The following is a 24274-nucleotide window of genomic DNA, read 5'->3' on the forward strand; positions in this document are numbered from 1 at the left end:
TGCGTTTAATATAGTTTTCAAAGTATCACGTGAGCCAAAGCTGCTGCCGTCACCACCGCGAACGCAGGACGAACAGGCTGCGAGCAGGAAGGCAGCACATTCCAGGCCTGGAGAATCTTCTAGTTCCGCGTCTGCCCCTCCCGAGACTTTGGTCTTCCCTTGGAGGCTGATGGGGGAGGCCAGACCCTCTCCTCACTGCCGTTCTCCAGAGCGGCCCCGCCCGCAGATGGGCTGGAATGGGGTCCCTGCTCAACACTCTTTTTTCAGGGGTGCCAGGGAGTCTGGGGAAGCCCGCCTTACCAGCAGGTCTGCCTGGGGCCTGGGGAGGCGGCTCTCAGGGCTGCTGTCAGTGAGGGCCTGGCTCCTGGGTGTCAAAGGGCAGGCAGCATTTCAGCCCCTTCTGGGACTGACTTCCTGTTTGGAAGAGAAAACAGAAAGGCCCCAACAGGAAATGGGTCTTCTTCCCTTCTCCCCACAGCGCTTTTTCTGCTGGCTCTGGCCTGTGGGGAAAGACCCATGATGGAGGGAGGGGGGCTCCCCATGGCTGGGTCTCACCCACTCCTTCCTTTGCCCTTGGAGCCCAGGAGGGAACCTGAGGCCTCTCCGCCATGATAGCAAATCCCACCTCACCAGCACTGCTAGGTCACTGATCACCAGCACTGGGGCCTTGGGGGCCCCCTCAGACTGGGCCACAAGAGAGAAAGCACGGGGTGCAGCTCTCCACCACAGCCACAGAGTCTCTTTCCCAATTGAAGTGAACTCCTCTTTGGTGCCAGGCCCCTGCTCAGAGCCACAACTGCTCCTTGCATACCCCCTGAGCACAGGGAACTCACCCCTTCTGCCTGCTAAAACACAATGTTGACAGAGCCTCTTTCTGCAGAAAGCAGGCCTGCTGCTGAGAATTCATCTAAGGGCAGGTGTCTCAATGCCACCTAGACTTGCAGATTCAAAAATGTATGCTATTGTGTTTTGAATAAGTTTCTACCAGATTTAACATAAATCTGCTGGTTATAGAGAGTTTAGACATTAAGTATCAAAAATAACATGGAAACTACCTGCAATTTCATTACCTAGAGCAGGGCTGGGATAAAGATACAAGGATTTATTATTTATTGTGTTTACACCTACCTCTGGTCACCTGACCTTCATCCCATGCGGCAGAACCCAGCGGGCAAATCCCCCCTCTCTGGCACACACTTTCACGTATTTCAATAAGAACTAACCTTTACTGAGCTCCAGATGAACTCATCTTATTCTCACGATAGCTGTATGAGATGTCTAATTTACTGATGGAGAAACTGAGGCTCAGAGAGGTCAGGTACTTCCCCATGGTTGCACAGCCAGGAAGGGGCAGAGGCACGGATCTGAATCCATCCGGAGCAGAATGGAAGTCTCTTCTTCTCAGATTAGACACACACTGTACCTCTTCCTTCCCCTCATGGGAGCCGGATTCCCGACCATTTAGCAGCTCAGATGTTCATTCATTCATTCTTTTGCATATTCAGTCATTCATTACGTAACTTGACATTCCTGAGCTTGGGCTAGGTGCTGTCCCCTACACCAGCTGCCCACATCTGCCACACTCTCAGGACTCTGCCCTGAGAACCCAAACTCGGTTTATTACAAAAGGCTGAGTTTATCACATTGTACTATAAACAGCTCCACCTGACCCCCAAGCTTCAGAGAGGCAGCCTGGGTCGAGGCCCCAACAGCCCCCCTCGCCATCCCCCTCGCCCCTGCATGAAGGTCCTGGGTGGATGGGGGGTGTGGAGACCGGGCCTGGGAGCAGTCCTGTTTTTATAACATCAGATGGGTCCAAGGACCCCGCGCACATACATAAAATATACATGTATAAAACACAGGCGATGGCTTCCCTTCCAAGAGGCGTTGCTAGGGTGGGACGGTCGACCCCCACCCTGGGAGAGGAGGAAGTCAGCCGTGGCGGGGAACACGGGTGGCTGCACCAGTCCGAGTGGCCGGTCCGCCTAGGCACCCAGGGGCCTGTGGCCACGGGCCAGTCCTGTCCGGCCCTGGGAGCTCTAGGCCACCTGGATCTGCAGGTCCTCATCCTCATCCAGGTCGCTGGCTCCGTCCCCGGCTTCCTCAGTGCCGAAGCGAGCGCTTCGGATCTTCCCGAAGAGGGGGGCGTTCTGCTGCTGCCTTCGGAGCCTGTGGGGCCGGGTGACAGGACAGTCAGGGGAGTCTGTCAGCTGCAAGCAGCCAAGCCTTCCCTAGCACTTCCCTGCTGGCAGGCCCCAGGTTGGGCCTTTTTCATCCATCACCTCATCACCCATCATCCTCCCAGAAACCACGGAGGTGAGGGAGATGCTACTTCACCCCCGTTTGGCAGACAAGGAAACTGAGGCACAGAGCAGCCACGTAATCTGCCTAGTCCCCCTGGACAGTAGTGAGTGAGGCTGGGCTCCACGGTGGGCTGGGGCTGGAGAGATAAAGTAGCCGCTTAGGGTCATACTGCTGGGATTTGAACCCATGTCAGGCTCCAAGATCACAGGCAGAGAGTTTGGGGCTGGGGGTCTGAGTCCCCTACCCCCCCAGGGACAGTGAGAAAGTGCTCCGCCCTCGCTCTTCCCCACATTCAAATTCCTAAAGCCAAAATTTACAAGGGCTGGTGGAGGAAATGCCCATCCCCCAGCAAGTGGCCGCCTTGGCTGCATCTTACTGGAAGGCATGAATTATTAACACGGCAGGGAGGGGCCCCGGCGGGGGCCTCCATTACTGGGCCGTGATTTAGTGAGCTGTCCCCAGAACATTAAAGCACAAAAAGTTGGAAAATAAAACGAGGCAGCGGTCCTGGGCAGCCCTGCCCTCCCCGTTGGAAGCACTTGAGAGGCTGGGTAGAGCCTGCCTGTCCATTTGGGGAGTTTATGGCTCCCAAAGAATGTGGCCAACACTGCGGGAAAGCCCGGGGCTAGGCGGCCTCTGAGGGGTGTGTGCTGTAGGGGTAGAGTGGCCAGTGCCGGTCAGACACCGAGTCTGACTTGGACTCATGCCTGGGCCCCTGCACAACACTTTATGGGTCTCGTCCCAGGCAGACGGGGAAACTGAGGCCAGGTTGGCCACGTCACATGGCTTCAGGTCTGGCTTCATAGCCTGAATTCCCAGCCACGAAAACCCCACACACGGCAGCACATGGCACGTGCTCAGTAAATCAGGGCACAGATGGCCAGGGGGCAGTTTGGCCAGAACACTGGTCCACTGTGTGGCCGTGAAGACATCTACCTTCTTAGGCCTGAGTTTCCTCGTCCGCCAGCTCCCTAGAACAAAATATCTTCTACTTCCCTTCTCTCATAGGAGCATGATTCTTGCGGCACAACATGGGTCCCAAATATAAGTACCCCCCCAACAGCCCCCAGGGGCTCCCCGGGGGCAGAGGCAATAACAGCAGTAGCAGCACTTACTATGTGCCAGGTACTTTTATAAGCTCATTTAACTCACAATAACCGCGAGGTAAGAACTGTATCATCCCCATTTTACAGAGGAGGAAACTGACACAGAGAGTTTAAGCAAGTGACCCAAGCAAGACCACGTTGACCACCGACATAGCTACTAAATGCAGATTCCCACCACCCGGGCAGCCTGGCTGCAGAGCCCGTATCTCTCTGTTCTGTGAAATAATAGGATGCCACTAAGGGCCTGGCTAGGGCCTGGCACAGGAAGTTGGTCAGTATAGTGGTCATGATGCCCTTGGCTGGCGGGGCACCTATGAAGTAGGCAGCGGCTTAGGCTCGGCTTCTGTTACCTTGTGGCCCCGGGGAGAGTACACAGAGTCCTGGGATGGGGTGGTCAGGGAAGGGATGAAGAGTGCTAGCTGGGTGCCCCAGAGACCCTGAGGTCATCCTTCACTAACGCGGTCGCGTCCCATCCAGAGCTGATGGGTTGGGTCTACCATCAGGGCCGGGGCTCCTCCATGCTTCCCTGCCTTCCGATTCCTCAGCTCCCAGCTGGCCTGTGGTCACCCCAGCCCGGGGACCTTGGGGGCTGCTTGTTCTTCCTGGCCATGACTCTCCAGACCCTTTGGCCCTGTCCGCTGCCCCACCTAGGACCCGACCTCTTTGGCCGCCCTTCCTTCCCTCTCCCCACCCGCCCACCTGCCTGCCAGCAGGTCACAGGAGATGATTCCAGGGCTCCCAGCTGGTCTCACTTCCTGCACTCCCCTTCCCTGGTTTCCTGGCCCTGGCCCTTCCTGCCTGGAGGGGACAGGATTCTGGCCCCAGGGGTCTTGGATCTCTTCCTTCACCGCCTTCCCCTCTAGCAGGAGTTTGGGGCTCCAACCCTGACCGGGAGGAAGTCTCTCTGCCCGGTTTCTGTGCCCCGGCCGGGAATCCTCTCCCCGCTGGCCCTCCTGCCGCACGCCGGGCTCACCTGGACTGCAGATGTTCCAGCTGCACTTGTAGGTTCTCGCTCTGCTCCGTCTGCTCGTCCAGCGACCGCTGCAGCTTCCGTGCCTGGTTGTGGGCCTCGTCCAGCTGGTGGGCGAGCAGGGAAAGAGCGTGAGGGTCACCTTGGGCCAGCCACTCCTGCCATTCCTCTGCCTTCCCCAAGAGCAAGCCCTGTCTGCCCATTGAGGCCAAAACCAAGGCCCACCTCCGCCCAGGAAGCATCCCTTTGCTCCTCTCCGTATCTGCTGCGCCCCTGCCTTCCAAGTCTACACGTCTTGCAACACCCCAAGCTACTGATGCAGCGATCAACCCACCTGCCCGTCTCTCCCTGTGGGTCTGTTTATCTGACCATTCAGCCGTGGAATAGCATCTGTCCATGGAGACACCTACCTACCTGCCCACTCACCACTGCTTATTCTACCCGGCCACCCATCTGCCCCGTCTATCCATTTCCACTCTCCCAGACATACCTATTATCCCATCTTTCCATCCTTCTGTCCTTTCTCTCTGTCCATTCATCCTTCTACCCACTGATCCAGTTATCTGGCCATCTTTGCACTGTCATTTGTCTTTCCACATATCTGTACACTCATCTGTCATTTGTCCGCCCATCCACTCACCTACCCATCCACCCATCCATCTATCCACTCACCTACCCATCCACCCATCCGTCTATCCACTCACCTACCCATCCACCCATCCGTCTATCCAATCACCTACCCATCCACCCATCCGTCTATCCAATCACCTACCCATCCACCCATCCGTCTATCCAATCACCTACCCATCCACCCATCCGTCTATCCAATCACCTACCCATCTACCCACCCATCCACTCACCTTTCATACACCTATCGTTACATCCTCTCCATCCCTCCCTCTTCCCTCCTCCCCCTCCCTTCCCCATCCACCTGTCCATCTGTTCTCTCATACATCTGTTCATCCATCCACGGAGTTACTCTCTCGTCTTTCCATCTACACATCTATGTGGTACCTGTGCCTCCTACACATCCACGCACTCATCCATCCATTAATCTATTCGACTACTCATCTCTTCGCCCGTTTTTCTTCCCACGCTGCTACATACGCATCTATTTACCATCCGTTGGACGCCCACATCCCGCTCTACCCTGGGCACCTCCCGAGAGTCAGGCTCATGCCGGGCACCGGGGGCCCGGCGCAGAGCGACACAGGAGGGCCCTGCCGCCCCACTCCCACCCCGGCTGAGGTCTGAGGCCGCCCTCCGGGCCCCCGCGGGTGCTCACCTCGTCCTCGGCCTGGGCCAGCTCCTTCTTGAGCTCCTCCACCCGCAGCCGCAGCTTCTTCACCTCTGCCTCGTGCTGTTCCACCCGCCGGTTGGCGTGTGCCAGCTCTGCCACCTTCTCCTGGAACTGTTTCTTCAGCTTGCCGTGCACGTGCTTCAGGTCTGCCAGCTCCTGCGGGGCAGGGGAGACGGGGGAGGACTCGGCGTCAGAGGGCACCTGCCTGTTCGCCGCCGTGCCTCCAGTGCCCACAACAAGGCTGCACCCAGCGGGTGCCCGATGGACATCTGGAGGATTAAGAGGCTTAAGCGACACAACGAACAAAGAGCACTGGCGCGGGGCCGGGCTCCCAGTAAAGTGCTCGGTAAGCCTCGCCCCCGGTGGGCACCCAGGAGGAGCAGCTTCTAGGGCGACTGCCACCCCCGTCCTTAGTCGTTACTTCAGGGGTCCCCGGCCCCCAGTGGGCTGGAGCTGGACACCCAGCAGGCGCTCTGCCCTGGCTGCACGGGGCCCCAGGGGTGCCCCGGCCCCGGCCGTACCACCCGCTACCCCACCTTGTTCTTCTCGAAAAGCGCAGCCTGGCTGGCCCGCAGGTCACAGTCCAGCGCGCTGGCTGTCTGCCTCCGCCGCCGGGCCAGCGCCTCCTCCAGGTCCCCGACCTGCGCCCGCAGCTTCTTGTTTTCCCGTTCCAGGCCCAGCTTCTCGGTCTCCAGCCTCTCACGGCGACCCCACTCGGCTGCGTTCTCCGCCTGCAGCCGCTCCATCTACAACAGGGCAGGACGGGGTCAGGGTTCCGGGGGACAAGGGACAGCAGGGTCTGGGCTGGATGCTCCCCCTCCCCATCTCCTCCTGTAGCCAATTTTGGCTCCAGGAAGCAGATCCGGCTGCAGCAGCTATAATTAACCTGGGCTGATTTCACGGTGTGCAGGATGTGAGGGAGCTTCTGGTCTCTGTGTGGGAGAGAGGCCCGTCACCCCCTGCAGGCTGGAGCCCGGGGTGTGGCTGGTCCCCACCTCAGCGCACAGGCCTGCTTCTTGCCCTCTTCTGAGCGGTCGGCTGATGGAGACGATGCCCCTGGCTCCCCCCGGTCCCAAACTCTCCCGGCTCCCAGCCGCGGCCTCACCTCACCCCTCAGCTCGGCCATCTTCCTGTCCATGCTGGACCGCGCACCCAGCTCGTCCTCCAGGTCTTCGGACATGCGACCCAGCTCGTCCTGGTGGGCCTCCTTCAGGATGCTGAGCTGCAGGATACAGCACAGCCTGGTTATGTGAGAACCACCTGGGTGCATCTGGAACCAGCTCTGGGGGATGGGCTCTGGTGCAGGAATGCTCTGCAAAGAGTCTGAGGCGGGGCCCACGTGGGCCACAGAGTATCCAGAACAGAGCCTGAATCCCACCACTTGTGCCATTTCTGGCATCTCACGCTTCCGACCTCATTACCCGCTAGCCTCCCAGTGTCTACTCGTGGCCCCTGTCACCCCACTTTCCACAAGAGTAGCCTAGAAGGAGCTCTTTAAAAAGACAAATCCAATCATACCTCCATCTTTGGGTTGCTTAGGATAAGGACCCGCCTCCTTTCTATGGTCTCATGAAGCCCTGCGTGGTTGGACCCTCGTCCATCTCTCCTCAGCCTCATCTGCCACCTCTCTCCCCTTAGTTCACTGTAATCTAGGTTCTAGTCCTCAAACACACCAAGCTCCTGTCTACCGCTGGGCCTTCGCACATGCGGCTCTCTCTACCTGGTGCACTCTTTCCAAGCTATTTTACAGGACTGACTGTACTCATTCTCAGGGTTTGGCCCAAATGCCCCCTCCTCAAGGAGGCCCCTCTCCTCCTCCCTAACTACAAGGGGTGCCTCCTTTACTCTCTGTCCCACTCCCCACTGGAATGTGAGCTCGGGAGGACAGAGAGCTTGCCTGTCTGCCCACCTTTGTATCCCCGATGGTCTCGGCCCTGGGTAGCCCTGTGCTGGCTGAATGCACACAATAGACCCGAACAGGGTCTGCGTATGGGTGCGGGGCTGGCCATGTCAGGATCGCCTGGGGTGATTCTGGCAGAGTTGCACATTCCCTGTTGCACAGCAGGAAAACCAACAAACTACCACTCTGTGCAACGACACGGATGAACCTCAAATACATAACAGTGAGGGCAGGAAGCCAGTTACAAAAGAGAATCTTTATAATTATCTGCTAAACTGCACATTCATGTTTTATTCACTTTTCTGCAAATGATTCCACTTCATAATTTGAAAAGATTAAAAAGGCAGATTCCTGGGCCCATCCCCCAAAGATGCTGCTTCAGGAGAGTGAGGGTTTTAGGATATTTCCCAAGAGTCTACCATGGGACCAGCCTTAGTCGCCTCCACGGCAGTTTCAGGCTCTGAGGTCTGGATCTTTGTACCTTCTGGAAATGCAGCTGATCCACAGGCTTTCTCTGGGTGGCTGCGCCCCCTGGTGGCTATGAGGGCCTGCACAGGAGGCAGTAGCGGCCCCCCAGGGGGATTTCTGCCTACCCCGAATCCCCCTGCTACCGTGGTGGAATCCCCTGACAGCTGGAGTCTCAGTTTTGTCATTTACAAAATGGGGACATCAGGGTCCAGCCTCCTCGACCGCCCCGAGGCATCAGTGAGAGCACACACTAGGTGCCCAATGAATGCTACATCCAGACTCTTCCCCTTCAGCACAGTCTACAAAGCCCAGTGAGGTCTGGCTCCCCTGTAACCTCCTCTCTCACTACCCTCCAGCCACACTGGCCTGTTTCTTGCACACACTAGGCTTATTCTGGCCGCAGGACCTTTGCATTTGCTGTGCCTTCTGCCAGGAACTCTGCTCCCATATTGTCTCAAGGATGGCTTCTAATTCCTTTAGGTCTTGCCTCAAACATCACCTTCCTAGAGAGGCAGGCCTGCCTGCCTGCCTGCCTTCCTTCCTTTTCTTCCTTCCTTTCTTTCTTTTAAGATTTTGTGAACTTTATTTTTTTTTTTATACTTTATTTCTTTATTTTGAGAGAGAGAGAGCAAGGAGGGGCAAAAAGAGAGACATAGAGAATCTCAAGCAGGCTCTATGCTGACAGCACGGAGTCCGACCCGGGGCTTGACCTCACAAACTGTGAGATCATGACCTGAGCCGAAATCAAGAGTTGACTGACTGAACCACCCAGGTACTCCAAGAGAGGCCATTCTTTTTTTTTTTTTTTTTCTTTTTTTCTTTAAATGTTTATTTTTGAGAGAGAGAGAGAGACAGAGTGCGAGCAGGGGAGGGGCAGAGAGAGAGAAGGAGACAGAATCTGAGGCAGTCTCCAAGCTCTGCACTGTCAACACAGAGCCCGATGCGGGGCTTGAACTCATAAGCTGTGAGATCATAACCTGAGCCGGAGTTGGACGCTTAACCGACTGGGCCACCCAGGCGCCTCTAGAGAGGACACTCGTGACCCACCACCCCATCTCTCTCATTCTGAGTGCTTCAGAGCTTATGAACGTACCTGCCCGGTTACTGTCGGTATCCCCCGGGCCCCACCCCGTGGCCTCCACAAGGTGAGCTTCTGAAGGCAGGGACATCGCCTGCCCCGGCACCCAGAACGGCGTACGGCACACAGCCAGTGCTTGGCGAGGAAATGCCTGAACGCCCTGTCTCCTGCTCCCACTGCTGAAATTCAGCAGCGCAGTGCTGCATCTCAAAGGAAGACCGTCAGCTCCAGGACTTACTTGCTTGAGCATCTCCTGCTTGGTCTTGTTCAGCTCCTCATACTTGATCTTCCACTGGCTGAGCTCCCCTTCCAGCTTCTCAATGTTCCTGCTCAGTGCCAGTTTATCCCTGGAGAGAGGAGGAGGAGAGGCAGACATGGGGGTGAGCTCACTGAGGCCCTCTGCTGAAAGCCCTCACCGGTGGTCTGCACCGGAGGAGTAGTCCGTGTCCAAAGTCCTTGCCTTGGCATTCAAGGCCCTGGCACCCCACACTGTGGCAGGCACCCTGCTTCTGCACTCCTTTTGGAGGGGTACCCCCAACCCCACACACAACCGCGATTGCCCGGCTTACGACGTGGGGAGGTGACCGAGACTCCAGGGCAGTGGCCATCCTGGGCAAGAGTCTCAGGCTCAACTGCCAAATATGACGTCTGTTCCTGTTTTACGTACTGGGGTTCCCTGTAAGGCTTGGTTTGCACACAGGGTTCGGGAGTTGGAAAAGCTGGAAAATACTGTCCAGTGGGTCTTAGATGGAGGGGGCACTTCCTGTCATCATCCCTGGGTGGGTCTCCTGCGATCCCCACTCTGCACTCTGCTCTGCGCATGCATGAGATGCTGGGAGTAAAGAGCACAAGGCCTGGCCCTGGCACACAGTAGGTGCTCAACGAAGAGCTGTGCTTATCATCACTCTTCAGCATGCTGTGCCTCACGACTGTCCCCCTCCCCCCACCACTCTCAGGAAGCCTGACGTGTCCTACGTCTAACATGGGCTTCTCAGAAGAGACAATGCCACCTTCTAGGAGGTATGTCTGATAATCACGCGTGATCGGGTCATTTAGTGGGCAGGGACAAGGCGTGCCTACGTCCTGCAGTCAACGCCCAGGACATCTTGTGCACCCAGGAGCTGTCCCGCATCCCTGTAACGCGTGCATGTCCTGTTGGACATCCCTGGGTGTGAAAAGGATCTGAGCCTTGAACCTCAGGCTGATTCCCATATAAACAGAAAGTATCTTCGGTATAACGTGGTGTTCCCCAGGAACAGAATCGCTGTGTAAATTGAGGGAATGTCGCGCTCTGCTTTGTTCAGAACTCTGCCAAAGGCTGTTCATCTCTCAGGAAATCTGGTCACCAAAGAGACAGCACTTGTGTATTTGAGTTATTAACCCCACACACCTGCACCTGCCGTTTTTGTAGCCACCCTGGGAGGTGACTTTACCTGACTGAACACACGTAAGGCTGCAGGACAGTGGCTGGCTCGGAGTATTTGCTGGTATGGTTATCATCGCTATCATTCTTTATAAAGTTACCAGATGCTGACTACATTTGACCCTGAACACCATAGATTTCAACCGCATGGATCGACTTACATGCACACTTTTCAATAAATACGGTACAGTACTGTAAGTATATTTTCCTTTCCTTTTTTTTTTTTTTAAAATGTTTGTTTATTTTGAGAGAGAGAGAGAGAGAGAGAGAGAGAGAGAGAGAGAGCGAGCGCATGTGCCCAAGCAGGGGAGGGGCAGAGACAGAGGGAGAGAGAGAATCCCAAGCAGGCCCTGCACTGGCACCCCAGAGGCTGACGTGGGGCTCGAACTCATGAACCATGAAATCATGGCCTGAGCCGAAATCAAGAGTCAGAGTCTTAACCAACTGAGCCAGCCAGGCGCCCCTTCCTTTCCTATTCTTTTTTTTTTTTTTTTTTTTTTTTTTTATTTATTTTTGGGACAGAGAGAGACAGAGCATGAACGGGGGAGGGGCAGAGAGAGAGGGAGACACAGAATCGGAAACAGGCTCCAGGCTCCGAGCCATCAGCCCAGAGCCTGACGCGGGGCTCGAACTCACGGACCGCGAGATCGTGACCTGGCTGAAGTCGGACGCTTAACCGACTGCGCCACCCAAGCGCCCCTCCTTTCCTATTCTTAATGTTTTCTTTTCTCTAGCTTACTTTATTATAAGAATACAGCATATGATATGAATAACATACAAAATATGTGTTAATCAACTATTCACATTACCAGTAAGGCTTCTGGTCAACAGTAGGCTATTAGTTAAGTTTTTGGGGAGTCCAATTCTGGGGAGTCAGATTTTCAACTGCACGGGGGGGTGGTCAGTGCCCCTAACCCCCACATTGTTCAAGGGTCGACTGCATTTCACTATTTCTTCTAGGGGAGCTGGGCCTGAGCATTTCCATGTCACGATACATATATTTTATGATAGGCTCCCCTCATGTGTACTTTAAATTTCAGTTAATGAAACAGGTTGAGTTTCGTCTGTTTTGCTTAAACAGAAATTTACGGTCTCACGGTTCTGGAGGCTAGAAGTCCAAGGTCAAGGTGTCAGTAGGACTCATTCTGTCTGAAGCCCACGAGAGGGAATCTGTGTCCTCGCTTCTGGGAGTTTGTGGGCCACCACTGGGGTTCCGTGATTATAGAAGCACCACACTGACCTCTGTCTTCACACTATCTATGCATTTAATTTCTGGACAGAAAAGGGGGTGTTACAAAATATTCTTTGCAATCAGGCCTGTGCCCTGATCAAGGTCACCGGGAACCTCCCTGTTCTAAATCCATGGGTCAGAACTTAGTCCTCTCCTTACTTGATCAATTCAACTGTTCCCTGTCCTCTGTGAAACAGGTGCTCCTGGCTTCCCTGTCCCTTCCGGGACTCCCTTCTCCTGTCTCGTCTCCTGCTTAGCTCTTCCTCTGCTCTCTAAACTAGGTTGGCTCCAGGGCTCCGTCTCTGACCTCCCTTCACCTGGCTCGTGGCTTTACCAGTATCGCCTATTCACTGCTGACTCTTGAGTTCTTACCTCCAGCCCAGATCCACCTCACGAACTCCAGACTCCTCATGTCCCCAGCTGTCTCCCTGTCATCTCAGACTCAACCAGTCCAAACCTGAATTCCCATCGGCAACCCCTCAACCTCCCTGACTGTCCATGGCACCCTCTCCCTGCCAGGAGAAAAGCTCCGTGAGGCCAGGGGTGGGGAGGTTCGGTCGTATTTAGAGCGGTATCCTGACTGCCGAGCACGGGTTTGCCAGAGTAAATGCACGATACATATTATTTAACTAATGAATTATTAAAATAAGTCAATAAACCAAACCTTGCACTGGGTCCTCCGGTAGAGCACGCCGCTCTAAAGTTCCAAGACTCGGCCCTAAGTAGTGCCATTCACCTGCAGCGAGCCTCACGTTCCACAACACTGACTTTCATTCTGTGATTCTGAGGGTGCCCTGGTGTGGCCGGGTCCACCCCCTGGGGCCCTGCTTCCCTCCCAGGACTCACTCTCGCTCCTTGAGTAGCACCTTCTGGGATTCATCTAGCCGCAGCCGCAGGGCGGTCAACTTGGATGCACCCTCTTCGATGGTGGCTGTGTCTTCCCAGGGCAGCCGGCTGCGCTCCTGGCGGCCTGAGCTGCCCCGTGGGCCCCCGGCCCCCACGCTGCGGGCCTCCCAGCAGCCCTCGGGCTCCTCTGGTCTGCTCTTCAGCAGGCTCTCCACTAGCTCCAATTCCTGTGGGGACCAAGGCGGAGGATGGACCAGTGGCAGCTGAGCCCCGCTCTTGGCCAACCTCCTGGCCTTTCCCAGGCCCAGGGTCTGGGATCAGCTTGTAGGTAACCTTGGGCGAATCACACAGCCTGCCTCTCCATCCCGTAGCCTGCCTCTCCATCCCTGGAGAAGGAGAGACACCCCCTCTTCTGGGCCTCCCCCTTCACTTCCTGGAACTGTGCATTGAGTCAGCCACCAAAGTTCTCTGTATCCGAGAAGATTTTGCAGGAGATGGTGAGCTCCCTGTCATTGGAAGTATGCAAGCATATGGTGGGACACTGGTGTGAATGGAAGCAGAAGCAGGGACACTTATAATGGATAAGAGCTAGCTTCTCTCAAAGGGAATTCCGGCTCGAAGATCCCATTCTTCACGTGCCAACACTAAGGCACCAGGAGATATGTGACATGGTAAAAGAGGCAGTCCCTGTGAGCAGAACCAGCTCCCAGACAGGAAGCACTGAGGGATTATTAACTCAGTGCCAAGCCCTCTTCCTCTCCTCCAGCCTCCCCCTACCCCTTGGCCCCTTCAGCCTGCCCCTGCTACACCCACAGCCTGTCTCTGACCACGAACCTGAGACATCCATGGACTCTTTTCCAGCCTGGCTTCCCTTGTGACCTTCCTAGATGAGTCTAGGCCACTCCTTCCAGGTCTGGCCCTCCGTTTCCCTATCTGGACTGGGACAGTGGCCCTGGGAACTACCTGGGGAGAGAGGCTCTACTCCTAATGTATCTCAGACTGTCTGGGTGGAGGCCTTGGACGCCACCTGGTCCAAAGTCCTGTTTCACAAACAGGGAAACAGGGAGGGAAGGGCTTTTTCTGAGTCTCAGACCCAGACCCTGATCACCACCAGCAGCCCCTTGGCTAGGCTGGAGGAAAAAACCTCAGACTGTAATCCCAAGGTTCCTGCCACTGCACTGCCACCTCCGGGGCTGTGACTGGCAACCACAACAAGGACAGGTCAGGAATAGCACCTGAGGCTGGCTGACAGGAGCTGTCATTATCTGCCCCAAAGAAGAGCAATGAATGCCACCTCTGAACACCAGGCAGGCCTGGGGAGGGAGGGGGGGGGGTTTCAGCCACCAGGAGGCAGCAGTGCCCACTCCAGCCTGCAGGGATGGAAGGGGAGGGAAAGGGGCAGCCAAGAATCTGAGCTGGAAGAGATGGCCTGTCTGGGGATGGAGCTGGGAGGAATGTGAGTCTGGACTCTGCTCCTACAAGGACTGCTGGGTCAGGGGATGCTGCCCTCCACACCCACCATTAATGCTCCAGCCAGACTGATTATTACAGTGGGTCCTGGAGTTCACCTGGTTCAACTACCCAATGCCCCAGTCACCAGCTGGCAGACATTGGTACTTAATCTCTCTATGCCTCAGTGTCCTCATCCACAAAGCAAACACCTCTTGGGATTGTGAGAATTAACTAGATACGGCACACGCAGAGTTTAGTGCTCTGTGTAGGTGCCCACTGAATGACGGGACCTGTTATTCTCAGCCTCTGGGCTTTTGCATGCCTAGGATGCCTGCCTGCACATTTCACAGCTAATTCCTCCACATCCGTTTAGTCTCAGCTGAAATGGGACCTCTTCCAGGAAAGCTGTGAAGCCCCCTTCCCAAAGCCTGGTTCAGGGACCTTCTCTGTGCCCCTATTGCCCTGACAATCTCCCACCCCCTCAGCTTTGATGATGCGGGTTATAGATGTTCACCCCTACCCGCCCCCCATTCAAGCTGAAAGGATGAATGAATTCAGCTGCGATGCTAATGGACGCCTACCAGGCAACTGTTCGGATCATACTCCTGCCCTAAAGGGACGATTTCATGGTTCTGTTGACTGCTCAGATGTGGGAGTGGAGGGACCACCAGGTCTCAGGCCTCGCCACCCTGGCGATCTGCCTCTCCCGAAGAATGGCCTCTTGAGGCCCTGGGGAGCAGAGGCCAACCCAGGGGAGTGAAACCTCCCAGGGGACCAAGCCCTTCCTTATCCCCCTTTCGGAGTCCCGCAGCGCTCCCTTCCGGACCCCGGTGCCAAGGCCCTGCCCAGGAGCCCACCTCGTCCCCAGCCCCACAGCCCCACCCGCGCGCCGCGCACCTGGCTGCCCTGGGGCACTTCCGACCCGACGTCGCGCACCGGCTCCTGCTCCCGCTCGGGCTCCGGCCCGTCCGGCGTCCTGTCGGCGTTCCCCCGGGCGCCGCGCAGCCGCGCAAGCTCGCGGCCCCTAGCCTCGCACTCGCCCTGCGCCTCCTGGCGCTCGCGCCGCGCGCCCGCCAGCTCCTTGGTGAGCGCGTCCAAGCGCTGGCGCAGCTGGCGCACCTCCTCGCGCGCGCGGTTGCGCTCGGCGCGCACCTTGCTCCACTTCTCGCGCCAGTTGGCGGTGCAGTCGGACCACCAGCGCATCGTCTTCTCCATCTGCGCCGCACGCGCGCGCGCCTCCTCCAGCTCCCGCAGCCGCAGCTCCTCGCGGCTCTCCCAGTCCCCGTCGGCCAGCAGCGCGGGCGCGGGCGGCAGCGACAGCGCGGGCGGCGGCCCCGGCGAGGGCGTGCCGCTGGGCGGCGTGGGCGGCAGCGAGTCGGCCGGCCCCATGCGCTCCGGCGAGGGGCTGCCCAGGATGGTCAGGAGGCTGCCTTTGGACAGCTGCGGGGACTCGGCCAGCCGGGGGCTGGGCCCGTGGCTCATGGTGCGGCCGCGCGGGCGGGCCCTGCGTCCCAACTCCGGCCGGACTCAGGGGCGGCACGGGGGACGCCCGGCGGATGCGATACGACTGTGCATGATGGCCACTGCTCCCCACCGCTCTCCTGGCCACTGGGTGGGGGACGCTTCTTCCTTGGACCTGTGGGAGAACACAACCGTTATTTGGTCGTGGCCACCACCTGTCCATACCCATAAGCTCAGACATGGGAAGGGCAAAACCGGTAGCGGGAACCGCATGAGCAAAGGCAGGAGGGGGGAAACGGTCTGCTTCAGGAAAGTCCCAGTGAGGCTGTAGTGGTGAGCAAGGGCCTGTAACCGCTTCCTCACTGGCCTCCAGACACCACCCTACTGTCCCCTCACCCTGCAGCCGAGGCAGCTGATCTGAAACCTTGATCTGCTGTCCCTGACCTTCAAGTCCAGTCTCACAAGGTGAATGGCTGGTACTACTTCCCCATCTCCACCCCAAATGCAGCACGCATGCTTGCTGAAGGAGTCCCCTCCCTGCCGCTTGCTGCGCTGGGCTAACTCTCATCCTTAAGATTTATCTGAGATATCATCTCCTCCTAGAAGTCCTCCCGGACCGCCTCAGGCCAGGTGGCCAGCCCCATCTGTGTCTCCATCATTAGTCTAACCAACCTCACCTACCATTGATCTGTATCCCTGTCTGCTCCCCATCCTGTGAGTTTGCTGAGGGCAGGGGCTGGCTCTCGGCCACTGTTTTAGTCCCAGCATATGATGACAATGGCAGTGACATTTGTGGAGGGCTGACTACAGGCCGGGTACCATGCCTAGGGTCTCATTTATTCCTCTCAATAGACTCCAGGGAAATGACTGCCATTTACCTGAGGGGAAAGGGAGGCTCAACTCAAGGTGGGTTAAAGCCTCGGTCTGATCGCAGATACTGTGTCTGGGAGCCCAAATGCAAACACTGGTGAGGGTTTGGTGAATGCAACACGTGTTCTGGTGGTATGATGGAAAAAAGCCCGTATGCAGTGTGGGGGTGTGGCGTGGTGAGGGATCGGTCCCACTGCTGGACTCTGCTATTTGTGGGCCACATCACTTTAAAAGAAGCGAGATGTGGACCCCTGGGTGGCTTGGTCGGTTAAGCATCTAACTCTTAATTTTATCTCAGGTCATGCTCTCAGGGTTTGTGGGTTCCAGTCCTGTAGCTGGGCTCCACACTGACAGTGTGGAGTCACCTTGAGATTCTCTCTCTCCCGATCTCTCTCTGTCCCTCCCAACCCCCTCTTTCTTAAAATAAATAAACTTAAAAGAAAAGTGAGACGCATGCCCTCTCTCTGTCCCCAGCCTGTCCCCCTCTCCCTCCATTGTGGCCTTGTGTTGACCGCCAGCAGCAGCCTCTCTTGGGACATCATGCTCTTCCTTCCCCATTCAGCAGAGCGTGTCCCACAAATCCTCACCCAGGGCCCTGCCCCGATAGCCATCCCTTCCTTTCCAGTGCACTTCTGGCGGGACTCAGCCCCACAACAAAGTGTCTCAACACCAGCTGCTCCCAACACTGCCTGGCCAGCCCTCTCTGTCCCCTCTTCATCCTCCTCCCACCTCTAACCCCCACTCTCAGCAGGTGATCTAATGTCATAGTTGCAGTGAAAAGGGAAGCCATCAGATTGGCACTCCCTCCAGGTCCTGTTCCAAGTCCCGTGGCCCCCTTCTCTCTGGCCCTAAGAGGATGGAAGGGCTGTCCCTCTTTGGGTCAAAGGTCCCCTCTCCGGTTTCTCCCATCTCTGCCAATGATGCCCTCTCTAGGGGGCCTCACCCCTGCTGGAGTCTCTCCTGGCACGATCCTCCCCCCTTCTCCCCTCCTCTCTCTCTTCCCTGTCAAGGCCCGTCCACCCTTTCAGTCTCTTTGCCCTCTCTCATCAGGCCACGCCAGGCTGGTTTCCGGCCACACTGCCCTACCTACCTACTGGGCAAGTCTCAGCCCTCGCCGCTGCACCCTCTCTAGCGTGGGCACCGTCAGCCTCTCCTGCTTTCCTGCGTCACCCTCATCCAGGACGCCGTGCTCTCCAGGTCTTCCTCCTACCCTCCAACTGCTTCCCGCCAGCCTTCCCGGGACAACCTGGGTGCATCTGTTGAGTGGCGGCATCATCCAGTCCTGGGGCTCCTTGTCTCTCACCACCCGGCCTGAGCCACCCCACCATGTCGTCACCAGCCCTGAATCTCTCTCTCTAGCCCAGGTGCCCCACCGGAACCTCCCATGCCTCTACCGGGATGTTCCTCAGATAACTCAGACTCAGCCTGGCTGAACTGGAACTCACCTTCTCCATTCCCTCCACAACCAGCTCTTCCTTCTGGATGCCCCCTCTGGGAGAAGAGCACTTCCTCACTCCTTCATGCTGTGGAGTACATTCTGGAATCTTGCTTTGTCCCCACACCCCTCATCCCGTCACCTCCAACTCCTGTTGGTCTGTCTGCCACATGTCACAAGGATCTATCCACCTTCTTCCTACTCTGTCACTAACCTGTCAAGGCCACCACCATCATTTTCCCCCTGGGTGACCCCAGCCACTGCCTCTCTGCTTTCCCCCCTGGAACCAAAGGTGGTTCCTTTGCCTTCTTCAAATCCATTCTTTTTTTTTCTTTTTTAAAAATGTTTCTTTATTTTTGAGAAAGAGACAGAGTGTGAGTCTGTGGGAGAAGCAGGGTGGGAGAAGTGGGAGAAGCAGAGAGAGAGGGAGACACAGAATCGGAAGCAGGCTCCAGGCCCCAAGCTGTCAGCACAGAGCCCGACACGGGGCTCAAACTCACGGACCGTGAGATCATGACCTGAGCCGGTTGGACACTCAACCGACTGAGCCACCCACGTGCCACTCTTCAAATCCATTCTGAACAGTGGCAGCCAGAGTGAGTTTTAATTTAATTGTTTTTAAAGTTTATTTATTTTGGGGGAGGGGGAGGGGACAGAGGATCCGAAGCAGGCTCTGCGCTGACAGCAGAGAACCTGACACAGGGCTTAAACTCACAGGCGGTGAGATCATGACCTAAGCTGAAGTTGGACACTTAACCGCCTGAGCCACCCAGGTGCCCCCAGAGTGAGTTTTTAAAAATGCAAACCTGGGGGCACCTGAGTGGCTCAGTCAGTTGAGCATCTGACTCTTGATGTCAGCTCAGGTTGTGATCTCGAGGTTCACGAGGTCAAGCCCCGACCCAAGCACAGAGCCTGCTGGGGAGTCTCTCCCTCTCTCTCTCTGCCCCTCCCCTGCTCGGGCGCTCTCTCTCTTAAAATAAACAAACATTTTTAAAGAACACCAACCTTTGGCCACGCTTTGTTGCTGGCAATAGCGGTGACCCCCCTCTAGTGTCAAGTCCGAGCTCACTCCCTCTGGGAGTCCCAATCACAAAAATCCTTCAACCCCACCACTTGTTCGCGGTCCGCACCACCCGCCTCCCACCCCCCCCCCCGCCCCCCAGCCCTGCTCCCCTCACTCAGCTCACGTTCCGCGGCCCTGCTCTCGCCTTGGCAAACTCCCTCAGCGCCCCAGCCCCTCTCCTGTTCTTTTCTCCCCAGGCAGTGCCAACCTAGGTCACCTCCACTGCTCTGCCTGCCTTGCCTCCACCTGTGCAGCCAGACACCGCGGGTTTTACCCTCAGGTGGAGGAGTTTACGTTCGTGACCGCTCGTGTGTCAGTGCTGCCCGGCGATCCTCCTGTATTTCTCTCGTCCGTTGGCTGTTTGTTAATTGTCTGTCCACCGTCACCAGGCATCGGTTCTAAAGGCCCAGCTCTGTCACCAACCTCGTGTAAGCCACTGCCCCTTTTTGGGCCTCAATTTCTTCACCTGTAGCATGCGGGTGGCGTGGGAGTGCGGGAGACCAGTGCTTCCTGATCAAGGGATTTTTCGGATTCCCCTAGATACTGGCTTAAAATGCTGTTCCTGGGCCTTACCTCCCCCACGCCCTGCCAGAGCCTCATGGTCAGTAGGTGTGGGGCTGGGGATCTGCATTTTTATAGTCCAGGTTGGGGACATTTGAGTACATGGTGATGCCTCGTCACCACCCCTCATTTCACATAGACACACGTGTACGTCTCGATGCCAATAACAGCTACACAAAGTCACACACCCAGACACAGCCATACGGACCTAGCTTGCAGTTCCCCACACACCACCACCTCCCTGGCAGGCTGCGTGCCCTCCGACAGGCTCTCTGTGTGTGCAGTGAGGTGGCTGGCCTAGATACCACGTGCATTCGCAGACATCTTCGCACACCCGGACACGTCTGCAGACACGCATGCAATCCCACACACTTAAACACAGACACAGAGCGACACGGGAAGGCACGTATCCTCAGGGATGGACCCCTATGCACGCACCACGGTACGGATGCACGGAGATACTCCCCTGTAGATACAGAGTCACGGATGCACCCGAAGACACGCACGTGAAAACACCGGTGGATACACACGGACACGTGCCGATACTCACCCCTAAGACAGACAGATGCACACGCACACAAACACACACTCCTCCTCTCCGCCTTTCCCTGGCCCAGCTCCACGAGAAGAAGCTCTTGGAAAAGAGAAACAATGTGAGGGCCTGAGGGGGAGGGGAGGAGGCAGGAAATCCCAGTGCCAGCCCTGTGCTGGTTCTGGGATGTGGGGGGGGAGGTCCGCCAGGCTCCGGCTGCTGGGCCCTTCTGGCAGCCCTAAACTGAGAGGGTGGCAGGGAGGGGGCCACGGCCATATTCTCTTGGCCTCCGGGAGCTTCCAGGCCTGGCATGGGGCTCAGCAGTGAGGGGGCGGGGGCGGGGGTGGGCTCTTTCCAGGAATCTCAAGCCTGTCGCTCAGGGGCAGGGCAGGCGCCACCCAGGCCCCTAATGGCTTCCAGGCGCCCACACTAAAGGCAGGGGTGGGCTCCAGACGGAGCTCCTGTTGCCCTTCCCAGCAGCCTGGCTCAGTCCCTCCTGGGGGCTGGGGGAGGAGGAAGGGGAGCAGCGGGGAAAGAGGGACTCTGGACAGCCCTCCTGCAAGCCCAGAGTCCCCTGGGGGCCGTGTGTGCATACGTGTGGAAAGGGGTGGGGGTCCCAAGGTTGGCTTTCTGGAGAAGCCCACCCCCCGGCACACCAGGAACCCTGCACCCCACGTAGAGTCCGCGGCAGCCAGACCCTGCCTAGCAACACCTCCCCTCACCCTCACTCCCATCCCACTCACACAACACAGCCCCAGGGACACACACACAGAGCCCTAGTAACGGACGCTCACCACACTCACCCAGAGTCGTGTAACACAGAGGCTCAGGTCACAGTTACAGAGACAGACTGCCGCTGCCCTGCCCTTCCTGCCCCCTCTCCACCAGGCTCAGTGCCTTCTTCCCATAGGGTGTGTGGTTTGTATGTGTGTGTGTGTGGCCTCCTGCTTCCCCTAGGGTGTCACTACCCCCCAAAGAGCAGGTCGGGGAGGGACCAGCCACCACAGGCCCCAGAGAGCCTTCCTCATCCCACCCTCCCCTCTCCTGCCTCCCACCAGCCAGACGGGTCTATTCCTGCTCTAATCCTCAGGGTTTCTGCTCAGGCTGTTCCCCCACTCGGAACGCTGCCCCTCAGTCTCCGAAACCCCCACCCATCCCTCAAGCTCAGTTCTGCCACCTCCAGGAAATGCCTCGATCTCCTCAGCTCCAGCTCCTCCTCCCCAGAGAGCACAGCCCTACAAACCCTCGCAGCCACATTTGGCCAGCTGCCCTCTCTTCTTGCAGCACAGGCTTCCCGGGCCCAGACGGGATGCTTGTGCCACCCACAGCTTCTAGGACAGGCCTTGAATACAGGATTTGCTTGAAGTTGGCTGGCGGGGTGGAGAGCAGAAGGCTTAACTGTGACCTCGCATCCCATTAGTTGGGCAGTCCCCCTTAGTGGGACTCAGAGCTCCCGAACCCCAGCCCCACAGCCGTCCTCACTGCTGCAGGAAGCTGTAGGCTCACTCTAGGACAGAAACTGGAATCTTTTGATCCAATACTTGCCTCAGGCGAGGCCCTCATCTACTCTGTCCACAGAAAGTGACCAGTGGTTCCTGCTGCTTGTGTTACTGTCTAGGTCTCTCCCTCCTTCTTTCTCCATCAGCGAACTCCTACACATCCTTCAAGACCCACCTTTAGTTTCCCCTCCTCTGGAAAGCCTTCTCTGATCTCATATAGAGCACGCGAGTGTTTCCAAAGCACTGGCACACCACCCTGTTCTTAGGCAATGGTCATAAGGAAATCTTGATCTCTCCGGCTGTCAGCACAGGGCCCAGCATACAGCAGATGACACATAAATACTTTCTAGGTTGATGGATAGAAGATCAACAGTTAGGGATCCCCTTATAAAGAGGGAGGGTTGAACTGTCCTAAGGATAAAGAGTCATTTTGTAGCCAGACTCCAAGACAGGCAGGTGTGTGAGCCTATCTGTGGCCAAGGTCAAAGTCAGAGGTCATTTCATGGTCAGGTTAGGGATTGGGCCTCTTACTTAAGCTTAAGTGGCCCACAGGAGGACAACTTTGTGTTTTGTCTTTAGCACATTTAGATGACTCTCACTATCCAGCTAGAGAAGGGAGCAATGCTGAGGGCTGGATGGGGGCCAGCTGAGGGGACTGGGGGTTACGCAGCGGCCCAGCTCTTCCCTCAAGCTAAGAACCCCGCTGTGTCCTTCCAGAACCTTTCAGGTGGCGCTCTGGAGCTGCCCATGGCCACAGGCCTGGCTGTGGGCAGGGAGCAGAGCCCAGCAGGAAACCGCAGAGGACAGCCTGATTGGATAAGTGCAGGGTCCAAGACTGGTCAGCCCACAAACTGCGGGCACCTGTCCCTCGGACCTGCTGCCTGGGCTCCAGCCACTGGAGGGAGGGAGGGAGGTAAGCAGGGCCTGCCAGCTAGACCTGAGCCCCTGGGGAGCAGACTATCCCAGGCACCCCCATCTCAGACCGAGGAGCCACAAAGATGTCCTACATCACTGATTAGAACTCCTTTCTTTACAATGGACCAACTTAGGTCCAGAGGAGCAGCGACTTGCCCACGTCCACCCAGAGGACCAGCAGCAAAGTGGGGGTGGGGTGTGGGGGGGGTGGGGCTGGACTGCTGGGATTGGATCCTTCCCCTCCTGGGCTAAGTCTGCCTAAGGGGCATGATGCCCCTGGGAACACTTATAAGAGGGGGTCCTCAGGCATCGGGCCAAGTGGCCAAGCATAGCTGGTATGGGAGAGAGTTAGAGCCTTTCACGGGGGCCGGCCAGCCTCTCGGCGACTCCTTGAACTATTCGCTTTTGTAGAGCAGACGTCTCACCAGTCAGGGCTGTGCCACTGGTAGGCTGTGTGATATCTGCAACTCTCTGTCTTGTCTGGGCCGGTTTCCTTGCCTGTACGATGGGGAGAGGCACTAACAAGATTCCTAAAAGCTCTGTCCAACAAAGTGGGCAGACCTTGTGCCACCTGAACCGACCCGAGCCAACCCAACCCCCACACAGGTCTGTACAACCCTCACTTAAGACACAGAAACAGGAGCCCAGGGCGGAGAGTGGGTTTGCCAGCTATCATCTATTGGCACCATTAGAACGGGGGGGGGGGGGTAACTGAGGACCACTCCATTCTCCTCGCACTGAGCCATCGCTCTGACTGCCCCATCTCCCTCCAGAAATGCGCTTTCTGCCCGCCCACGGCCAGAAGTAGCGTCGACCCTCACTTCCTCGCCCCTTCCCCAGCAGCCCCGGTCCGGCAAAGACGCCCCGCTCCCTCTAGCGGCTGGCGGAGGGCAGAGGGGGCTCCCGGCCCCAGGCAGCGCGGTCCCGCCCACCCCGCCGCGCGGCCCCCATTGGCGGCCGCCGCGGGCTTGGGGCGGCGGCGCCGCGCTCCGATTGGCCCTTGAACCCGTCCATCCCGCACTCGCCATGGTGACCACGTTGGGTCCCCCGGGAGAGTTCCAAATTCCGCCCCCGCCCGCCGCCCCCCTCCCGTCCGGTCCCGGCCCGCAGCATTCCGAAGGCGGCCCTGCCCTCCCCCCCACTCCCGGCAACCCCTCTACACCCGAGGCCTGGGGCCCCGGGAAGTTGGGGAGCCCCGGGAGAGGGCTAGGAAGTTCTCGGAGTTTGGGGGTTGCTGCGGACGCTGTGCCCCTCTCCTCCAGCACGCCCCCCAACTTAACCCCTTCCCTCCCGCGGATGGTTCGCGGCCTGGAGGGAGTTCCCGAGACGCAGTGGCTAGCTGCCCCCAGCGCTGCCGCCCCCGCTCACCTCAGCCGGGGACCCGCGGGCTCCGGACGTCCGACCCGCCGCGGCTGGGCGGAGCGGGCACGGGGCTTGCCGCGGCCTCCGCCGGGAGGGCCGAGGGAGGGCCGCCGAGTCTCCTCCTCCCTCCCGGAGGGAGGGGAGGGAGAGGAGACGGCGGGGCGGGGGCGGGGGGCCCCGGCAAGCTGCAGCCCCAATGTGACCCGGGCCCACCGAGTTGCCGGGGTGGGGGCACCAGCCTGATTTGGAGGCGAGGGGCACGGGCCGGGGCGGCGGGCTCTGCTAGAGAGGGAGCGGGACCCGGACGGAGGCCCCACCTCCGCTTGGGGCCGAGGGTGGGGGTGGGGGGTACGAAAGGCAGGGTCTGGGGGCCCCCGCGGGGTTCGGCTTTCCCGCCTCAGGCTTCCAGAGCGCCAACGACGCACTAGGCGCCCTGCAGCCGAAGTAGGCACCGCCTGTGCCGGGACAGCACGTGGGGCACGCTTATCAAATGTTCAC

The 24274-nt window shown here is 57.8% G+C and overlaps 1 protein-coding gene across 3 annotated transcripts; it reads right to left on the reverse strand.

The window, feature by feature from the left end:
- Positions 1 to 6: 6 nt before the first annotated feature.
- On the reverse strand, positions 7 to 23867 carry CCDC102A (coiled-coil domain containing 102A). Of its 3 annotated transcripts, XR_006212016.1 has the most exons (10): positions 23783 to 23867; positions 14976 to 15714; positions 12627 to 12853; positions 9365 to 9473; positions 6786 to 6902; positions 6217 to 6426; positions 5666 to 5836; positions 4384 to 4487; positions 1224 to 2169; positions 7 to 414 (listed from the first exon to the last, which is right to left on the reverse strand). XR_006212016.1 is itself a non-coding variant. In XM_042969952.1 (9 exons), exons 2-9 carry the CDS (start codon positions 15558 to 15560, stop codon positions 2040 to 2042), a joined length of 1653 nt encoding a protein of 550 aa, XP_042825886.1. In that variant the 5' UTR covers positions 15561 to 15714; positions 23783 to 23867; the 3' UTR covers positions 1094 to 2039. The 3 variants fall into 3 exon arrangements, 2 of the variants coding, with proteins under 2 accessions (XP_042825886.1, XP_042825887.1); XM_042969952.1 differs by lacking the exon at positions 7 to 414 and having other exon boundaries at positions 1094 to 2169; XM_042969953.1 differs by lacking the exons at positions 7 to 414; positions 23783 to 23867 and adding an exon at positions 20804 to 20841 and having other exon boundaries at positions 1094 to 2169.
- Positions 23868 to 24274: the final 407 nt, after the last annotated feature.

This window comes from Panthera tigris, chromosome E2 (assembly GCF_018350195.1).
Source record: "Panthera tigris isolate Pti1 chromosome E2, P.tigris_Pti1_mat1.1, whole genome shotgun sequence".
NCBI classification, from domain to species: domain Eukaryota; kingdom Metazoa; phylum Chordata; class Mammalia; order Carnivora; family Felidae; genus Panthera; species Panthera tigris.